Raw genomic sequence first — 22,517 nt, 5'->3', positions numbered from 1 at the left:
AAACCAAACAGCTTGTGCACTCACTCCCACTGAGTGGTGCCAGGCTGGAAGCAATCGAGGCCCACGTTAGTTCCCCACCCCCTTCCCCCGGGGCTGCCCCCCCCCCCCCCCTTCCCCGCTCCCAGAGGGATGGGGAGGAGAATCAAAAGAATGCAACTCCCACAGGCTGAGATAAGAACCGTCTAGCAACCAATGTACAACACAAATCACCACCGCTACCACCACTAACAACAGTGATAAGAGATAATAGCAAGGGAAAAGAGTACAATACCACCCGCCGAACCATGAGTCCGACCCGGCCGACCCCCTGTCCTTCCAGGTAACTCCCAGTTACATCCTGAGCATGACGTGCTGTGGTATGGAATACCTCTTTGGTCAGTTTGGGTCAGGTGTCCTGTCTGCTTCCTCCCGGCTTCCCTCCTCCCTGGCAGAGCATGAGGCTCACAAAGTCCTTGGCCAAACCAAAACATCATTTTTATCAACTTTGTTCCCAGGCCGAAAGTCAAAACACAGCACTGCACCAGCTACCAAGAAGGAGATAAATGACTGCCACTGCTAAACCCAGGACACCTGCCATATTGACCTGTGTGACCAGAAAAGTTTGCCTTTGGAAGATGCCAAGGAAGAATTGCACAGATCCCGCTGGATTAGCTGCACATTAGGATCATGTTGGCTACAGTCTCAGTTCAATTCTGGGGCCAAAAGTACAAGACGTATAGCATTTCACTTTTGAAATGTTGAACTGATATCCTAGAAATCATTTAAACAACAGCTGATGATAAGAATTTCTAATTCCTCCAGAAGATATACGTGTTTAGATTTAATAGACATACCTCTTACAATTATATCTACTATTGCAGATTGACTGTCTAAAGTTGTTTGTACCATGCACACATATTTCCCAGAATGATGTAGCTGAATATTTCTTATTATCAGATCCCCCACAGATTCCTGGAAATACAAGGAAAGTAAACTAATCACTCACAATACAGTTTCCGTACTGGACATTTTTATAAATTGCTCCATATTTATAAAGAAATCAGCTTTTAAATTAAAATATTCATAGCTATCATCAGTTTCTTTCATGTGGACATTTTTATTATGGCTTCACAAATAACTCAAGTGCCTTTATGAAATTTAAGAAAGAAAAATAAATAGCTGCAGCCCTTGTAAAGAAGCAGTGATTCACCATGAATATAAATAGTGATGGAAGAATTATGATAAATATTTGTGTCATCTAAAGACTGTGGCAAATAGTTTCATTAAGTACTAAGGAGTTTAAGAAACCTACTTCTCCAATTCTTTCAAAATGATGTATTCGTCTATTAAAATCAATTCTACTGCCATTGAATGACCATATGAACACCACATCGACAGAGGGGTCATGAGACACCTGGCATGTGAGGACTATGCTTTCTCTAACTGTTACATCCATATTAGAAGGTGGAATAGTGATTACAGTTCTTTCTGTAGAGAAAAAAAAATATTCAAGTGCATATGAAAATAGTAGATCTTGAATGAGTTTTCTACCATTTGTGAAATTATTTAAAATTGGCCAAAATGTTCCATATTAAACAAAATTATCTCTAATACGGTGATGATTTCAGAACACTTTCCTGTGTGTAGCCTATTACTTTTGCAGTGTCAATGCAATGAGCACAGTGTGCCTCTGAGAGCAAGCAGATGTCAGAAGCAACCTGCTAAATTAGTCATATGTTACTTTGTAAAGCCTGTAGTCGATAGGTATGATTTCAGCTGAAAAAGTGCAGACTTCATTACTAAGACTGTTAAAAGTATGTCCACGGTTCTTCAAACTTGAAAATTGCTCCTTACAGGAAACTGCAAGCAACAGCAAAATCGCTGCTGATCTCTGCTTACTTTATACATTGAGATCCTTAATCTATATTAATGTTAGTGGTAGTTTCCCGCACAATGCTGTTTACGTTACAGCTTCAGAGAAGATAGCTTCACAGACAGAAAAACTGTTTATGTAATCTCATTTAACCCCTTACACTGAGAAACAAATTTTCAACTCTTATTAAGGGAAGTAGTAGCTCCCTGAAGGGGAAAGAAATAGGTTTATATGGCTTCACTTTTCTTGAAATGACTGGCAGACAGATTAGAGAAAACAACCACTTTGTTGTAAGCAATTCCCTTGAATAAAGCTTTTGTGCATGAAAGTGTTATAAAATAGTGAGAATTTAGACACATCTATAAAATGAGAGTAGAATCTTTTCAAGAATATTAATATGTTCTGAAAATAATGAGAGAGGACAAGAAGAAAATTTGCATGAACTGTATTAGCTCAGCATTCCGGCTTAACCCTGTATTAGAGTGTACTTGAAAATGCAGGATTCTCATTTTACCAAGGCCTTGGTTCCAAAGGAATGATGCATGATAAGGCATCCAACCTCTTACCTTCAAATACATCTTCATTCACACTGTCACCATCATTGCAGTAACTGATTAATATGTAGGTACAGATAGGCAATACGAACTGAAACCTGAAAGGCATCTTTCCAGCATCTGAGCTGCATTTGGTGAATGACTGTTATGGTACTGGTGGTACAAGGTGGAACATTGCATTTTCTCCTAACTTTTTAAAATAAAACTGGATCTCGCTGGTTTCAGTGGTACACTTTCTGTAGGCATCAAATAACATTTTGCAATTAAAACAAAGAAAACACTTGTCTGTTTTTTTTGGTGTTTTTTTATAAACAAATTCAGTGTTTTTTTTCTGGGTATCATTAAGTATCAGAAGTTCTCATTGAGTTAGAGCTGAGGCATGGAACATGCTTTCTCAGATTTCTCTGTGTACTCTTTTCTTCACAGCCATGTATAGCTATCATTGTGGCAGCTCCAGAGTCAAAGACTGCAAAAATGTGAAGGCCTCAGATGACTGTCTTAAAGATACTTGATCATTAGGTTAGAGAAATCTGTTCCTTTCTCTGGAAGCAGTGTGTCAGATGCAATAAATTCCAGATGATTCAAGGGCCAAATTCTTTTTTTGGCACAACTCCACTGATTTCAGCAAACACTGTCAAAGAACTCGGCTCCATAAATCTCAAATGAAGTAATTCCATTGTGAAATACAGGTAACTTTTATAGAATAGCGTTTAAAACTACAGAGAACCTCCCGGCTCAGTATTCGGATGAGTAAACAGTGGTTAGAGGGTTCAGCTTCTCAGCCTTCTCAGATAGACCCCACAGCCTGATATGATCTCCTTGCTGCCAGGCATAAACGGCTGCCGGTATTTTGTCTTGCTTAAAGCTGATTTGGGTGTATCTGTTTTGCATTGCTCTGATGACAGCCCTTTGAATTGGGTATTCTCCTAAAACTTCAAATACAGGCACATATACCAGGGATGAAATTCACTTTTTCTGCTTTAGTTCATACAATATCAATATCAATGAAACTTTCTGCTACTACTGAATTGGCCATGTCTCAAGTTCTCCCTGTCCTTTAAATTTCTCAGTAAAATATCTACCCTTCATAAGATCCACATCACCTCTACTGCCGCAAGACTTAATGTCACCTAATTTTGTAACTCCTGCTTCTCTGTACTGGATGGTTGATCACCAGGATCAGTGCATTTTGACTCTTCTACAATACAGTGTGCACAATTACAGCATTCAATAAATAAGTAAAATACTACAAATAAAATCAATTTATTTCTATGGAAAGTCAAAATAAGACTAAGCAAGAATGGTACAAACAGTATTGCATGGAATTTGTAATCAGATACAATGGTTACATTCAAAAATCCATAGAATACAAATAGGACTTAGCCTTTGCAAAATCTTTAAGCCTCCACCAAAGCCAGCTGTCAAGGGATAATTGGTTTAAACTTAAACAGGGGAAGTTCAGGTTAGATATAAGGAAGAAGTTCTTTACTGTGAGGGTGGTGAGGCACTGGAACAGGTTGCCCAAAGAAGTGGTCAGTGCTCCATCCCTGGCCCTTGAACACAAGGCCTGGTTGGACAGAGCCTTGGACAACATTGTCGGGGGTGAGGTGTCATTCAGGGAAGTGGAACTAGGTGATGTTAAGGTCCTTTCCAACCCAAACCGTTCTATGATTCTATGTTTTTTTTTTGTACAGGAAGGGACCATTTGCTCCAGCTGGCTGTTATAAAACTGGCTGGGAATATTTTGAAACTTTTCTTCATGAGGACGTTCCATTAACAATACGATTGCCTCATTAGGTCTTTCATGTAGTTTCCTGTGTCATTTTTTGATCACACATGCAAAAAGATCAGAAATGAGACATCTGCAATCCTGTTAGAAGAGGTTGTTGGAAGGAATGAAAATTCTAGAGATCATTTATGTGTTAAATCCTATTGAATGCCTCCTTAGGGAAAAGATAAATATTTGGGGAAAAAACATGCATTCTGTGGAACCCTCTAGTGAACTGGCATTTTTGAATATCAGAACATGAAGGTTTCTTCTTGTAACCCAAGAAATCCAAAATCTATATGCCATTAGTATTCTGTCTACTTAATTATTGGCATGAACCTATCTGCCTTCACCAAATAAATATTGAAAACTGTCCTTTAGTGAATTATACTTGGTTTGTGTGTGAGTTGTTTGGGGTTTTTTAGTATTATTAGCAAAAAATCCATTTTATTATGGTTTTATTATCCTTTTCTATTTGTTGTTCTAGCCTGTTCATATCCAGTGATAACACTGACATAGAGTGGTTCACTTGTGCAATATTTTCTGCTTCTTTTATGGGGTTGTCTTTAAGACTTCCATGTCAAATACTTTTAAAAGCTTTTAAAAGCTCTTGGTTCTACATTATCCATCTATCTTGCTTAGCAACTGCAGACATGTAATACATGGCAAATCCTATTCCAGAGGAGAAAATAGATAAGGTGTTGTGAGTGCTGGAGGTATAATAAAGACTTCTCACACAAAGAATAAACAATTCAATGAGCAGCAATAAACTTAATTTGCACATTAGATATGCTTTTCCAAGTTCTGACATTTCAGTTGAAAATAATGCTGAAGCAATGAGGCCTATAATTGAACAGCCAAAACTTCTCCAGAGGGGAAACAAAAACAAATGTTCCCTGCAAACAAGATCATTTTTATACCATGTTGTTACTCAGTGTTTTAATAAACTTCATAAATGCCAAACAAAATATTTTTTCATGTTTTAATGCAATTTTCCCATATTGCTCCATTAGGATGCATGTATGTGATATGTGAAATGGTATACAACCTTAATGAAGTCAGAGCTGCCTAAACCCTAAACCGCTTGGTTTATTCATTGCTAGCTGTGCTGTAATATCATCTCAGATTACACGTTGCACTGCATCAATGCTAATTGCTCTTTCAGACTATCAGTATGAAAAAGACTTTTGCCAGATGCAGTAGGTTAGGAAGGAGGTCATGCCTGTGGGCTACAGCAACCATTCTGAAGTCAGTGAAAAGAAGAATATTAAGAAAAAAGAGATAGTTACAAATTACCTTTAATAATGTGCTCTTCTTGTAACTACAGACATTATTATTATTAGCTGTTTTGCAAAACCGATAAATATGCTTACCAGAAGCTCAGAAGTTCCACTTCTTGGCTTGTTCTTCTCACTTAAAATCAACAAATTCAAATACTTTTATAAGCAGATGTCTGTACTGAAAAGATCATGTGGGACCAAATAGAAAAAAACATAGTAAGCAGGCCTCAGTGATCAAAGATCAGATCATAGTCATTTCATATGCTGGTCATAGGAATTTCTATACAAAAAATGATCCCTTTTCATGTCCTCCAGCTCTGGAGTAATCTACCTGAGCAATAAGTTTCTACAAATTCTTCTTACTCATGGAGATAGACCATCCATCAGCACAGCAAAAATTTGAAGCCAAGGATTACTTTGCACATAATGTACTCTAACATGTTCCACAATGTATTTAAGAGTGTTTCAAAGAAGGGTGAAAAATACTGCAGGAAAGACACTGCCCTGCTGAACATCACTGGACTGGAACCAGAGCCAGAGTGTGCCATCACACCACAAGCTCAAACCAAGCACAGACAAAGCTGCAGCTTTGGATGGAAAGAGGATTACAGCAGATGTGACCATTTAAATGTGATGGGCCTCCTAACCCATAGCTTGATTTTCTGGATGTTTAAACTGATAACTGCAGGATGGCTGTTAGGGAAGTTATTTATACATTTCCAGCTAAAGCATCACATCTCCAAATAAAATTCCTCGCCTCACCAAGGTGGTCTGAAAAACTCACTTGAGTTGAACTTCCCTGTGCCTCCCAGTTTTCTCAGCCTTGACTTTTACAAATCCAGTCCAGCTGGAGAAGATTTGTGACCAGTGAGGGTATGCAAGAAGGATAGAGAGGGGAAAGGACAGAAGAAGGTAGCTTGGCTTTCCAGTCCTAAGACTTTTTTCTGGTTTATATGGGAGTGCTACAAAATGTGACTGGTAGACAATTACATGCATTTAGAGCCTTAAGCAAAACCAAGAGGAGAAAAAAAAAGGAAAAATAGATGAAGAAAACATGACTGGATTGGAGCTGGAAGGGTTGTGCAGCCAGGCCAGTCCTTGCTGACATCCATATAAAGTTTGGGAAACATCATGGGTAACTATGTAGTCTCACTTTGGCACATCTCATCAGATTCCGTCAGTCATTTTGTCTTATAGGACATAGCATTTGGCTTCTTGCGATGAACTTGATGGGACAAGTTCATAGTAACGACTCTCAAAGAGGCAAGTTACTTTCTTTTTAAGGAAACAATTAAAATTTTATCTCATATAGATAATAGAAAAGAAAATAAAGGTAATGTGAGAAGGCGATGTTCCTCATTCCCCCTTCAGAAAAAACCTGTCTAGCTACATTAACCTGTAGTTAACAGTTGAAATGGTTTAATTGAACCAAAACCATAAGAAAAGATAAGCAAAAAGTCACATGTTTACAGATAAAGGGGAGTCCTACGAAATGAGGTACCTTAGTACTAGCATCCAGGAAAACAAACTAGTCTGAAAGTGTAGAAGATACCCTAACAGAACCCTTGTTTCATTATTAATGCAGCAATATGACTGGAGGAGTGCTGTGGAAGATGGCCATTTAAATATGAAGAATTAAAAGCCCTGAAAGGGGCCAAGGAAGAGGTTTTGCTTAGCTCTGATTTGTTTTGGAGTTATTTACCAAAGTAGTGTACAGCAGATGGGGTGCAAGGAAGGAGTGGGTGGCTTCAGGATCTGCAGGAATGCAACTTGTGCAACATGTCCTATGCTAAAACCCACCTGGTTTTCAGATTACTTCATAACTTCTTATTTCTTTTTGGCACCCCAGCTTTAAAGTCTCTTGTGTAGTCTCAGATGTGATATAAATGGTAAATGAGCTGAATAATCTTATCCAAGCACACTGCATAGGGTACGCTGAAGCCCCGCACTGCCTCAGTGTCATATCAAACGCTGGCTCTGCATCTGTTCAGCCCATACCTGCAATGTCTAGACAGTACTGCGGTGAAAATATCGTTATTAATGTTACCTCCTGTTTCTGTGGGAGACCTCCCTGATAAACAAATTGATCATCGGAATGGTGTGGTCGTGAGGTTTTCTTTGCTGCAGGCAGTGGTGAGTTCAGTTTCAGCTTTAAACTGCAAGCAGAAACCTGTCAATACTAGCACCGACTGGCACAGACTTGGGCATCCTAATGAAAAAAGGCATTTACCTTTTAATATTCATAAAGCACAAAAATAAAAGCCCAAAACCTAAAGTACCTTTCACAATCAGGTTCCCTGAATTTCTGGCGACTCCAAACTGATTTGTTGCTATACAGGTGTACACCCCAGCATCTGATTTGGTGACATTATAGAGCCTGAGACTGCTGTCCTCTAGTAAGATGACCCTGGGGAACAAAATAAAAAAGAAGAAAAAATACTTGTATTACAGGAACTATAATAGAAATGCAATTCTATTTTTAATATTTAAATTCTTCTATTATACTTTTTCTCTTCTACAGCAAGCTGAATATGTATCAACCAATTTTCACCTCTGCTTATTATTGGTTTCTATATTAGGAATGTTATATTGACATACTGGAGCTGACTGTTAACCTGTCTAGCTGACTTTCTTGAAGCAAAATTTGGAGTCTGAAGAGAAAGGAAGAAGACCCAAGTTGTTACCTAACTGCGCTATATTTCACCATGGGTTGGGTTTTTTATTTCAAATCTCAGTGCTCCCATGCCATACTAATATTGTGTCTGAGCCCAGCCGCTTCTCCAATTTTGTCAGGGTTATTAAAAGATATTAGCAGACTAGCTGAGGTGCTGAAATACCATCTCACAAGCCAAGAAGCCAAATCAAATACATCGCTGTCTCACAGGGCCCTCAAATCACCTTATTAGTCACTATGTTGTTTACACCAATTTGCAGAGTATTGGGTAAATTGCATTTAATGGTAATTTCAGGACCACTCCTGGGTTTTAAGGACAAAATTAATTTATAAGCTTGTTCGTATGCTTCTTCATGTCAATGAGATACTTTGGGGTGTAAATCAGTATGTAGTTCAGTTTCCCTTAGGTAAGCAGTTCAGGGTTTGGGGATTTTTATCACAAATATACAGAACACATATATAACAAAGGTAGGGAATTTAAAACTGAAAGCTGAATTGGGTAAATGATGAAGTTTATGATAGAAAATAGTGTTTCATTAATTTTGTGTCAGTTCTTCCATCCACCTGGTGCTCCTGTTAGATGTTGAAGTTCTTGACCAAATTTTTCTGAGTATAGTAAGACAGTGGGCTGAAAGACATGAAGCTCTTGGAAGATTCATGAAAGTGGGATCAGGGTCTCTCTGTACAGACCCTCTTGCCAGTTAGGCCACTGCATGAGCACACTCCTTTGTAAGGCATCAGAGAATCTGCACTCAAATGAGAAGAGCTGCACTCAGATGTCATACTTTCTTACATCTGACAATATACAGCTGAAAGTCACAAATTCACAGGAAACCAGGCTTCATTCATTCCAGTGCTCACATAAGCACTGCATTATTTTTTTATAGTCCTCTTTTAATTGACATTTAAATCTAATACAAGAATCCTTTCATAAAGAGAAAATATCTAATTCATGCATCACATCTTGGGTATTTAATATTTATCACTAACAACATAAGATTGGATGATGTAATGAATTATTAAAGGAAATGAACAATAACAAGAGCAGAAGTTGAAGCTGGCAGTAATATCATAGCCATTAAACACACAAAAACCATCATAGTGTCTTGCTGCATTCCACTCTGGTATTTATATGCTTGTAGCTATATGTGTAACACACATTAGATCTTGTTCTGCTTCCCGTTATGTGCTCCCAGCCTCTCAAACGATGAAGAGAAGCTAGACTTGGATTTCTGGGGGTCTTCTCACGTCCCCCTAGTTTCATGTCTCCAGCTCTTGTCTGACCTTCCTTACCCTGACAAAAGGTACTGCCCCTGAGCAGGGCAGGGGTGGATTTAGGAAAAAGAAAAACTGAGACATCCTTGTGTTGCTGGGCACTCTGTCACTGGGGTGTAGAGCTGAGAGGGGAGGGGATTTAGGCTTGAATGAAAAATCTTTGTTTCCTTGGCAATAAACACCAGGTACTGCAGCAGTTGTTTGCATGCAATTTGTTATATGATGAGAAAAAATGTTCAGGTTTAATAATCCATCATATATCCATATTAAACTGGAGAGGAGCAAAATATGAAGCAACAAAGTATGCTCTTCCCTATAATGCTGTATCAACTAGATGACATTTTTCAGATAAGGAAGGAGGAATAATCATGACAGAACTGAGACTCTACTGATCCATGGTGCTGTGCATTAAAACAAGAAACTATGGGTGCCTCTCCCTCTTGGTATAGGGACACATCTGATGACAGTGTTTCAAAGGCAGTTTTAAGTATTTAACATTTGCAAGCAATCCACCTGTGCCTCTGCAATTTTCTTTGCACTAATGATGCATTTGTTCACATTCATTTGCACCAGCCACAAGAAAAAAACCTCATTAGAAGCTGCTGGTGATAAAATAGTTGAATCAATTGACTGGTTAGCTAACATACGGTGTCTTCATCAAACGGTATCAAAAGAGATTCAAGTGTGAGTCAGCAAATGTTCATAAATTGGATACCTGAGTAATACTTTATAACAAACTGCTGTAGTGTTTTTCTCAACATCATCATCTCAACATCATAAGCCCTGTTATTTTTATTGCAGTTGTACCTAAAAGATATAGTTACAAACTGGAATCCAAAAGTGAGCATGAGGCAAGAAGAAGGCAGTTCCAGTCCCTGAAAGCTTCCAGTGTAGGTAAATATACAAGAAAAACACAGTTTATGAAAATCAGATTATTAAAGGGGAGAATCATGGAATGCACATGCTCTGTGCTTAGTCCCCCATGGATTTCTGGCTAGGGCTTTTTCACTAAAGTTCAGTCATGTCTTGCTCAGATGTTCTTTCATCTATTCTTCATTAGGAATTGAAACCTGAATAATTCCCAGGGTCCTCTTCTATCCACTAAGAGGGGTGTGTACCCACTCAAGAGCTGATGAGGTGATGCTTGATCTGAAGAAATGCTGTTCTGAAACAATGGCTGAGCAGGAACAGCTCTTTCGGTGGATCAAAACAGAGCTTAGCAGAAAGATACCATGAGCTAAGAAAAGCTTCAGAGTTGTTTGAAACAGAGGTCATGCTACCTAAAGACAATTAGGGAGCTAGCAGTAAATAAGACACTCGGGCTGAATTTATGTAAAAGCACAAAGGACTCCAGAGTAATTAGTTAACAGTAAAGGGAATTAAAGGGAAAAAAAAAGTAATTTCCAGCTGTACTGAGGTCTGTGTTAGGAGAGGGATGAGAAAGCAGAGCACAGCAGAAAATCAAGATGATGCCTTTCAAATGCAAGAAAAAGAGCACCCAGCTGCCACAAACAAAGTTGCCATAAGCTTCCCTAGAGTCATGACTTTATACCATGGGCGAGTTCAGAGGGGCTGCACTTTATCCTCATCCATTTGTCTTTCAAATAATGGAACTGTGATTCTGAAGGCAATGGAAATATTTCCTTTAATGGGCTTTGGATCAAGCTCTAACAAATGTTTTAAAAAGAAGCTGTGAAACACGTCTCACCTGCTGAAAGTCATGCTGAAAACTGCTACTTTTCACAACTTTTTAGACTGCATGAAGGCTACAGATAATGATACATAGCATTTGCATCAGAAGACACGATAATTCCACATACTGAGACAAGACAGAGAAGTTTATCTTGTCCAATATAATGTAGGTAGAATATTTCGTCTGCCAGGAAAACTGGACTTCTCTCAGTAAGTGTGTGCCTGTCGAGGGACAAAAATCAAAAGATCTGAGGCAGACCTGATAAATGCATCACTGCAAAAGAAAGAGGGGAAGGAAGGATGAAATATGCTACTTGGGACACAGCTGTTCGTAAATCCCTGTTGCAGCAAGGGATTGCTTAAGCATAAGTCTAACTCTAAACTGATATCTCTGACTTACAAAATGCTTAAATGCTTATCACACTAGTGCTAGCACCTATGGTCCTGCCTGAATTACCCATGTGCTGCCTCTGGGTAAACAGCTCAATTAGGCAAAGTCACTGTGACAAAAGGAAGAAATGAAAATCCAGTTGCATAAATCCATGCAAAGTTACCACACACAAGAGCTAACTAGAAATACCCCAAAATATCATTCCATATCTAGCAATCCTGGGAATTTACCCTACAGAAAGATGGACGTGTCGGGTGCAGTTCATTCATGTGGATCATAAGGCAGCTCTTAAAGCCCAGTTCAGAAACGTGTCTAGTCAGTTTTCCAACCGCAGGATGTCCTTGACAGAGGGTTAGGGTGCGGTAAGGATGCAGCAGCAGATGCCATAGCCCTTTCCCAGCACAGGGTTTGAATCTAGATAGAATGCCTTTCTATATTAGATGAAATCTGTCTTCAGGAATTACTCCAAAGCCCTTTGAGTCTCTCCCAACCTTTAGTCTCACAACACTCTGTGAGAAGTTTTTCTCTGGTTTATTTAAAAGGCATCCCTTTGTTTGTTTTTAATCTGCTCATTCCATTGGTTTGATCCACATCCTTGCCCTCTCTGAGTAACTCCATTATTACACAACATAAGCATTATATGCAGAAAGGGAAAACAAGCAAACCTATCCAAGGTCTGCTTGAGTCAAAACTGCTTAATGTTCAAAAAGAATACTTTGCAATGTTTCTGTAGAAGACATTAGACTGGGAAGAAATGAGAGCTCATTAAAATTGTCACACATACTTTTTAAGTAAAGAACTTGAGAAATCAAGCAGGGTTGATAGGTTCAGCTTTTAATTAACCAGGCCAAACAAACTATCTCCGAAAGTGTTGTCTCATGTGAGTGAAAGAGTGTTGATGGCTATTTGCTTTGATCTTAAGAGTATGAAAGAATAATATGTATTTAACAAGGCTGATGGAAAAATAAAATCTGCGAAAAGACAGAGGTGTCAACTCATTGGATTTTAAGGTGTAAGAGGTAAATTTTGTGCATTGCTATACTGTTCAGCCAATCTGTTTTAGATGTGTGATTTTAATTCATAGATATGTATTACATTAACTCAATACAACAAATGTCTTTGAAATCCCCATCAAAATCGGTTGACCTATACTGGTGTAAAACTGGGGCAAACCAAGCTTACTTCTGCAGGTTTCCAGCACTGCCAGTAGGGTAGCTATCTCTTCAAGAGAGTAAAGTAATTCCTTTCAAAATAAAGTAGCCCTGATACTTAATGTAAAGATTCACTCTTCTGTCTGCCTCTAACATCAAGTGTCTGACACCTCACAATGTTATTGAAGTCATGATCATAGCACTGTGCAGATAAAAAGGGAGTATACTGGATCTGATGAAATCAGAGGCAAAGTAATTTTTATTATCTGAGAAATCCTATTTGAAACCTTGTCTTCTCAGTCTCACTTTACTGCTCAAGAGCAAAACCACTCTTGCTTTCATAGGCTATGAAAAGATATATATTCAGATATGCTAGCAGACATTGAGACAATAACTGACTTTTTTAATTTTACAAAGATTGAGAAGCAAGAGAGATGGTGAATTAAAAAGTACAAGGGGAAGTAAGTGAGGAGCAGAACCATGAGCACAGCTCTCAAGTGAGTCAGAATTACTAGTGATTTATGCAGATGTAAATGTGAGTAAAGTTTGACTGAGTGAATGAATTGTACCTACTGATGACAGCTCTGGTATTTTTGAAAAGGTCCCACTGAGTCCCATCTGAATCCGACTGTCTGTATTATATGGTAATGATCTTTGTACCTGTTTATCCTATTCTGAGTGTAATTTGTATGCTAATAGTATTGCCATTTAATAAACTATGCTTAAAGGAAGACTTCCCTTATCTGCATGCAGATATAAATGAGCTTCAGAGTTGACTGACAATGAACTGGAAATAAAATAAATGCCATTAAACTATGTGTTAACTATCTGGATCAAAACAAAATTACACAATCTAGCTGAATACTCTTATTAAAATATTTTAGAAAAGAATACTATTAGCAGTGATAGAAGGTGACACTGTAACGCTGTTCCTTGCTATTCCCTAAATTTCCCTTCTGTTCCTAAAAATGGACCTTTTTTTTTTTAATTAAATCTCTGTAATTTAGGAACACAAATGTTTATGTCAATATATACAGACATCTGAACTGAGTTATACTCCACCATGAAGCTTTCAGATAAAATACATTCTTTTCAGGAGATGGTGCTCCCTTTAACATAAAATAGCAAAACTGGTTTTGCCCTGTTTTTAACATAGTCATGCATTAAACGTAAGACAGATGTTTTCACGTGATGACCAAACAAAAAAGTTACAAAAATGATATGTGTCTAGACATGTCTAAATATATTGTAGTAATATGTCTCAAAACTTGCAGCTGGGGAATACTGGACAACAGCACCTCTATGTGTATGGGAAAGAAAGAGTTGTCAAACAACTAGTTTAGTGATGAAACAAAAGAAACCCAAACAAAAGCAACACCAAAACATGTTTCTTGCTGTGCTTTAATCCTCTCAGCTTTCTAAATCTTTGTGACAGTTTCAAGGTGCTTGTGAGCCTGGTCGTCCTCAGTCTGCTGTGTTAAACACTCACATTTCTGGTCTTTTCCCACATAGAGAACTTAGTCTTGTGTCATATTTACAAGATATGGCCACTCTGTGGCTCTTCTCTTCCCTGTGTCTGTCCTTGCCCTATTTCAAATCTGGATCTAAACAGTGGATATTGTGACAAGAGAGATGCAGTAGAAACTTGGACTGAGATAAGAGCCAATCTTACCATGTCCTGCCTGGCAAAAGGAAAGATTTCTTGGTTATTATTCTACCTTGTGGACAGGACATAATGAAACATCGTATTTATGTAGCCATACATTGATTAATGTGAACATTCATAGCATAAAAAGATAGTGATGTATTAGAGCATGAGAAGGAAAGGATCAGGAACCAGACTTTGCAAAATTTGTTGGGGCAATCCCGGTAGAAAATGGACTGAATTGCCAAAGAAAAAGGTTGCCAATTTTTCTATTTGCCAACAAATTCTGCTAGTTTTATGAAATCTTTGTAACTCCGGTGCATCAGAGAAAAGTTCTTTCAGCACAGGATGGCATGCCCCCATTACTAGCATTCAATATAATCCCGCCATTAATGATTATTTTTATGATTCAGACATTACTAGAAGTTCAGACAGCCATTCGTACAACCAAATTCACTCCAGATGTAAAACTAAGCCCTTAATATGGGACTTAAGTAGAATTTAAACAGTACATAAAGCTCTGAATTACCCTCTGTGTGGGAGTTTAATTCACTTACAGGAATTTTCTTCCCTATCTTCTTGTCAGAACATACTTCAAAAATAAAAGTACAATAAAACCTGCTGTAATTCTATATATACAACAAGCAACTGACACCAGGTACACAGTGTGGTAGTGGCTTCCTTTCAAAAGCCCTTCATGGCATGTTCATGTGCACATACATCCATTATAGATATTGAATGAACAGTGTTCATTTTCACTGATTTTAACTTCCATGCTGATGACTCATCTTTCAGCTACACACGCCCTTGCTCTCATGTCTTTAGCTCTCATCACTTCTAATTTCTTGTGCCCTTGGTTGGGCTAACTGCAGGCTTATAGGAAACCCTGGAGCTATCCTCACTGGGCTATTGAATTTATGCTTAATTTGAGTGGTAACGATAAGGATTGTATGTAGTTCACTGAAGCTTTAGACCCACATCCTTGTGCGAAATATCACAGAGCACAGAAATTTTATGTCTTTTTAATGCGTGAGTCATGTTTTACCACTTGTGTGTGTCCCTTAAGCAGCTCCTCTTTTCACTGAAAATGTGAAAATATTTTTAATTCCGATAGAAAAGTAGTAACAAAATAGCAACATTTCTTTGTAATAAAACCTCATGGTTAAACCAGAGATCTTAGTATCCTCCTACTGACAACATCCTGAATGTTGGCCAGGCATTAGACATAGTTTCAAGGTGCTGTTACTATGCTTTTGTTCACATAACCTTTCACACTCAAAATGATCCCAGAAACTCCTCCCTCGAAGACTGTTTATCATGCATACAGTATGATGGGCAGCAGCCCATGTACCTGTCATGTTAATAACTTACTGCGCCTTTTTGCATCACCTCCCCAACAGCTTCTGATCTGTTACTTCTCATGTTACGCTTAGTTTGAAAAATTTGGGGATCAGGAACTCTCTTTTATTTAATGTTTGTGCAATATGTTTTTCATCCAATAATAGTATTTTGGTATGCTATGGCAATATACACCAGAGTAGGCAACCATAATGATGCACATGGCAGTACAACTTGGACCAGAAAAGAAGCACAGAAGGTTGCATTCTCTCATTATTTTTTGTACAAACTCCTAATTAGGGATCTTGATTCACAGCCTAGTGAAATCAATGGAAAAACTCCAATGAGACTAGCTGGCTTTAGATCAAATCCTGAACATCAATCAGAGTATGTGCATGAAGCAGGGATAGAACATGAACTGAAAGGGAGAGAAAGCACAACTGGGGTTTCGTTTATTACAACTCTATATGACATGGAAGAGTGACAGATTGCTTGGGACATTTCATTGTGTAGGACAGCCCCTCAGAAAGGCTCACCTTAACAAGGTTCCCAGGAGTTGAGTAGGAACAACTTAAAATTGTATTAGAGAGGTGTCATAGGAAAGAGAAATTGTAATAAATACGCACCATACAGGTTGTCATTCTTATACGTGAGAACATATGGTTCATTTGCTTATTTGATGCTCATGTATCTGATATGCTAAACACTATTGCATTAAGTACTCAGTAATACATAATGAAATTAGGTTTATTGGCTTGTTCCATTATGAAACTCTCTAAGGAGAGAGAATAGAAATGAAAAGCCCTTTTCTTATGTCTTCCATTGCGCTAATATTCTCTATTTGGTGCCTGCCAGCTTTTCATTGGGTCAAGTATTAGTGGGGGTCCCCTTCTGCCTTCTCATTGCTCTGCAGTGGATGGACTTCAGATGGAAAGAGCAGAGAGAAAGAATAAAATGAAAAAACAAAGCAGAATAAGATTAAGAAGAAAAATAAAATATTGTATTTTTCTTTCCCTCATCTGTGCTCATTCTTCGTTTTCCTTGTATCTCCATCCTCATCTTTCACTTATATTCTTTCCATACCAATGTCTTTGCTCTCAGCTTGGGGGAGAAGACTGACATACCTGGAAACATGGAGGCCACAAAGAAGGAAAGACTGAAGGTGCTTCAGGTCAGTCTGAGCAATCCTTTGGTTGTAAAACTTTTTTAATGCCAATATCATTAGTTGTGCTGGATTACCACATATTTTTGCCCATGTGTACTCACTCTTCAGTGAGTGCTGATGTGTTTTATATTCCTCCTAGATTCAATTACATTATTCAGAGGGATGCATGGACAAATGCTTGCACACTTATGTCTACAGCCAGTGCTGAAACCAGAAAAATACCACTGCTGATAGCAAACAAATATTCAAGAAACATATTATGGCTGCCTCCATTAGTCTCCTGTAGCACCCTCTTTTCTGCTACCTTTACAGAGAAACTATAATAGCAACTATAATAGTAACTATAATAGACCTCATAGCAGCCTTCCAGTATCTGAAGGGGGGCTATAGGGATGCTGGGGATGGACTCTTCATTGGGGACTGTAGTGATAGCACAAGGGGTAATGGGTTAAAATTTAAACAGGGGAAGTTTAGATTGGATATAAGGAGGAAATTCTTTCCTGTTAGGGTGGTGAGGCACTGGCATAGGTTACCCAGGGAGGTTGTGAATGTTCCATCCCTGGCAGTGTTCAAGGTCAGGTTGGACGAGACCTTGGGTGATATGGCTTAGAGCGAGGTGTCCCTGCCCATGGCAGGGGGGTTGGAACTTGATGATCTTAAGGTCCTTTCCAACCCTAACTATTCTATGATTATATGATAATATGAGCATAAGATATTTTTAGCTAGACCATGGAGTATACCTTGCAGCTCTCAGCATTCCCTCAGGAAGGGTATAATGATGGCTTTGTCTGGTTAGCACCAAATATGCAGTGGCAGTGTGGCCTGAGAGATGAAAACCCAAGGCAATTCTATACAGTAATCTCATCTTTTGTAGGAGTTCCCGTATCTTAACATGTAAATTCAGACCAGCCACTGGAAGCTGGCAGGTGAATCCATGCCTTTGATTTCTATCAGCCTGTCAGCAAGGAATGGAACTGAAATGATTAATCAGATTTAGCAGATGTGGAATCAACTCTATTGGTTCTCTAAGCAAAAGTAGAATTTCATCAACAGATAAGCTTAATTTGTATTCATGTTGACTTACAGTGATGGCGTCCAAGATATCTGGAATTGCTGTGATCACCAATGCCCACTTTTCAAGTGCTCTATTTAAAAACTAAAACAGGAAATGAACTTCTTTACAAGCACACAGACACTGATAAGATAGAAGGGTTAAGGCATATCAAAGCTATGCAAAGCTCCTTTTTGTAAAAAAGCAAGAAGGATAAAAAATAGAGATACACTTAATCCAGGCTTCAAACACCTGACTTAAAAAATAAAATAATAGTAATATTAATATCCCATTGCTATTTGCCTAGCTAAATTGCTGAGAAAACTGGAATAGCATGAGAAAATATGTTTTATATGAAACTTGCTGCCACCAAAGAAATGTCTACACCACCTTTATCTCCAGACAGTGGGTGCATAAAGCAGGATGGTTTGTGGCACTAAGCAGCATGACAAGCAAAGCTCTTTGCCTGTGCTAGTCGTCAGGTCTGATTTCAGTATAGGTAGGGGTTCTTTTTCAGAGACTGTGCATAGGTTTCATCCCCCCGGCTTTGCTCATCTAAAAGTTAGGTATCTCATGTAAGACAGAGTTGAGTGCCAAGAAATGTAAATAACTACTGTAGACCAAATATTGACTTCAGCTAAATTAAAGTTAAGTGACATCAATCTTCTCCTTTTTTAGTAGACTAGTGCAAATTTTGGCATTTTCAATCCATTCTGTCTTCTTTCCTCCCCAAGCACGTTTTTTTTGTTGTTTGGTGGTTGTTGTTTTTTTTTAAGATAATGGATATTCTGGAAGGTTTCAGTACAAGGTAAACAAACAATGTTGACATTCTCTTAATTGAAATGTTTCATTGAAGTTTGTTGAACTGCCCTGACAGATTTCTTCTCAAATTCTTTCAAGCTGAAATGCTATTTCGCACTGCAATATGCGCTGTATGTTGTATTTGATCAGTTGATCAAGGACTCCTCCTGTTTACCAATTAATTCCCTTTATTTTTTAACTCCTTATCTCTCTAATTACAACAGCAATCACAAGAGAGGATTCTTTTCTCAAATAACAAAACAGTTTGAAATGCGTTGAAATGTCCATGGTTTTAGAAGCAGTGGAGCAGCATAACATATGCAGAAACAAATGGTGACCATGAGTGCTCTGAAGGCTGTAGGAAGAAGGGTCCTGCCCAGGAAACTGATAAAGCAATTCAGATGCAGCACACAGCTGTGGGCAGACCTCACTTTGCAGGTAATGAAACCTGTTGGGTCCTTGCATTTCACATGAGAGCAGGAAAATCCCCTTGATTTTGACATTCCAATGGGCAGCTGTAAGACTTCAGCAATTACCAGATAATTGCCCCCACCCATAAACTTAGACGTCTTCTGATCCAGCACCTGCTCAGTTTTCTTTGCATAAGGCTGTTGAAAGACAGGTTTTAATTTTGGTGTTTAATTATTCTCCTATGTTTCCTTTGAATAATGGCAAGAAATTGAGTGCAAACCACCAAAATTAAGTGTAGAATGGGAGGGATGATTTTACCACACAGAGCAGCTTTATTTATGGCAGAGGATCAGCTATCATCATTCACAGAGATAGTACTGAACTGAATCGTGAAAGCAAGACTAGGAGCCAACAACCATTGAACATGTATTATTGACCCCTAAGCATACTTCTTGTCCAGTCCCAGAAAACAATTTAAATTATGAATATTTGCTTATTGCTGATTATTAATGCATGGAAAGTATGAGTAATGCATTCCTTCAGCCTACCTCATTTCTCAGCTATCCTAATTTAAATTCTGAGTGGAGTGAATCACATATGTTTGTATGCATTCACTACAGTGTTTGGTGATCCTCAACTCATGGTGAGGGAATAGCACCTCTCTCTGGTAAAGCAAAAGGGGCTGCAATTCCCATTTATTAAATGCTTAAATCAAAAAGGATTTTTATAAGTTCCCCTTGAGGGATCGGATCCTGAATCCACTGAAGGCACTAACAAGACATATTTTTATGATGAGATCAGTGTCTAGACTTGCAAATTTGTTTTATTTTATATATGAACTGTTCCCTTCTACTCTTCCTCAGTGGACATGTTGGGTGATAGAAGGGAGAAGTGAGATGAAGAAAAGCCCTGTTGCACTTGCTGAGAATATATGACCACATATGAAAATAGCTCTTACCTATGTCAAAATCTGCAGGCTTGGAGTTCAGAACATTAAGCTTGTTCTTCTTTGTCACATTTCATTTCTACATTGAGCTAAAATCCACAGCACATGCCAGGAGGAAGTCACACCTTTGGCAAAGGGCAAACAATCTTTTCAAACAGCTGCCCACCAGACAAGTGCTGTTGCTCCTGAAAGCCAATTTCTCAAGACTTTGATCCAAAGAAGGGGGTTAATTGTTGAAAAGAAAACTTGCAGCTGTACTGCTGCATGATCCAAAGAAGCTGACCACGGGATCACATGAAGAGAGAGCAGGTAAAAGTAGCTAGGATTAGCCAACCACTGTGGAATTTCTTTTTGATTCCTACAGCTGATAACCTTGAATACCCTCTCTAAGGCAGCAAGTAGCAAGAACCAAAGATAAATCCCATAACTAAGGGGGTAAGCCATATGAATGAAGCTGGAATTTAGCTATTTCTGAAAATTTTAAAGCAGAATATTGTCGTGGTTTAAGCCCAGACATGTAGCTGCTCTCTCACTACCACCCTTCCTCCCCCCCTCAACCCCTGGAAGGATGGGGAGGAGAATCAACAGAATCTAACTCTCACAGGTTGAGATAAGAACAGTCCAGTAACTAAGGTATAACACAAATCACTGATGCTACCACCAATAATAATAATGATAAGGGAAATAACAAGGGAAGAGAATACAACCACTCACTACCTGCTGACCAATACCCAGCCTGACTGAGCAGTGATCTAACCCTTCTGGGTAACTGCCCCCACTTTATATAGTGAGCATGATGTGCTGTGGTACAGAATACCTCTTTGGTTACTTTGGGTCAGGTGTCCTGTCTCTGCTTCCTGCCGGCTTCCCCTCCTCCCTGGCAGAGCATGAGACTCAGAAAGTCCTTGGTCAGAGTAAACATTACTGGGCAGCAACTGAAAACATCGGTGTTATCAGTGCTGTTCCCAGGCTGAAAGTCAAAAACACAGCACTGCACCAGCTACTAAGAAAGAGAAAAATGACTGCTACTGCTGAACCCAGGACAAATACTCAAAGAAGAGGGGACATGAAGACTGGGAGCAGTAAGCAGACCTGGTACAGGTATGTTTAGGCTTTGTTTTACCATCTAATATAAAACCTGATTTATCTGGGATTTTTTAGGATTTACGTATGTGCATCAATTGCAATAAAATATTTTACATAAATCAGATCTGGGCAATGATGTATTCAAACCGCAGAGAAAACGAGAAACAGGACTGGTGTAAACTGTCTGTGCCCTGAAAAGGGGATCAAGGGCTAAGGACCTCCAGTTGTGGCCCACGGCAAAAGATTCAGACTCAGGAAATGTTAACATATTTTTCAGGGGCCCAAATACTGCAGCTTCGTAAACCTAAGAATGTTTGTTAAATAAATCCTCAGAGCAAACAAAAAATATTTCATGGTCCTTTAATTAATATAGTTTATTAATTAGCCCTTCCTAGTCAACCCACCTCTCTATGCATACTTACAAATTAACATTACTATAAAGCAGTGTTATCTTGTCATATTGTGAAACTCAGATGATCAGGGAGAGCAGTAACCATGTATACATGACTATTGCAAATAAACTATTATCGTGACTGAAAGAAAGAATGTGGAAAAGAAAGAATATTCTTATCCCTTAAGGTAGAAAAGGTCTAGTTGCACTATTTCTGTAACAAAAGGCTGAATTTCTATAATATTCTGAAGAAGTTATGTGATCTGATTTATTTAGCAATGTGTCCATCACAGTTTTGCTGACAGAACAGTAAGGGATTTGTATTTCCTTTTTTTCAGCACTTCTAACTGCACCAATTTCTTATTTTATATTTTCTTAAAGCTCGTAAAGGAGTCCATAGAGATTATAGTTGCTGGGCAATAAAAAAGGAGCAGAAATAAGTTCATTAAAATAGTTAATCTGTATGTGACATGCTTAATCATATATATAAAGGCAGACCAGGTTCCTTCTCTTTATTAGGAGCAAAGATACATGTGATTTTAGTATTTTAATTAGCTGTGTACTTTATTACAGACATACAAATCCTTATTTCATTCTCTGCTTTCTGTCACAAGGATCTCTGGGAAAATACTATGTAGACGATTTATTTTCTCTCCTTTAAAACTGTGACATCATTAACTATTTTGTTATTTAACAATCAAAAAACCCTCAAATTCTACTTTGCATCAGTGGATGTACTGGTAATATTTTGCACACAGAGTTTAAACAGTCTCTCCCTTTGCCTCAGTGTAAATCCTCCTCCTTTTGTTTACTCCTGCTAAATGCCAGAAGGCCTTCTGGGATGCTCAAAAATTACAATGTGCTTATAATTATTGTTAGTAAATTAATACAGACGCACATGTAAATACTGTATGCAGTATGTAAGTATTTTTTATAAGCAAATCAGATGAGGGAATATCAGGCTACTAGAATCTCAAGATCTAGGCTTAATTCAACTATTGAAATTTAAGTCTTAAACAGTGCTTTCCTCAATCCTTTTTTCAGTG

The 22,517-nt window shown here is 38.4% G+C and overlaps 1 protein-coding gene across 1 annotated transcript in view; it reads right to left on the bottom strand.

Moving 5' to 3' along the window:
• The window catches only part of LOC133216993 (contactin-6-like), a 141,442-nt gene that overhangs the window by 18,003 nt on the left and 100,922 nt on the right, over positions 1-22,517 (bottom strand). Inside the window, 3 exon segments of the mRNA XM_061362123.1 lie at positions 834-951; positions 1,292-1,467; positions 7,734-7,861. Of these exon segments, the coding sequence (XP_061218107.1) occupies positions 834-951; positions 1,292-1,467; positions 7,734-7,861 (422 nt within the window).

This window comes from Neopsephotus bourkii, unplaced genomic scaffold (assembly GCF_033783945.1).
Source record: "Neopsephotus bourkii isolate Nb327-2 ecotype Australia unplaced genomic scaffold, CSIRO-AGI_Nbou_v1 NB_1080, whole genome shotgun sequence".
In the NCBI taxonomy this organism is placed as follows: domain Eukaryota; kingdom Metazoa; phylum Chordata; class Aves; order Psittaciformes; family Psittacidae; genus Neopsephotus; species Neopsephotus bourkii.
The sequence above is the reverse complement of the archived record's forward strand: the minus strand, read 5'-3'. Positions and strand labels throughout refer to the sequence as shown.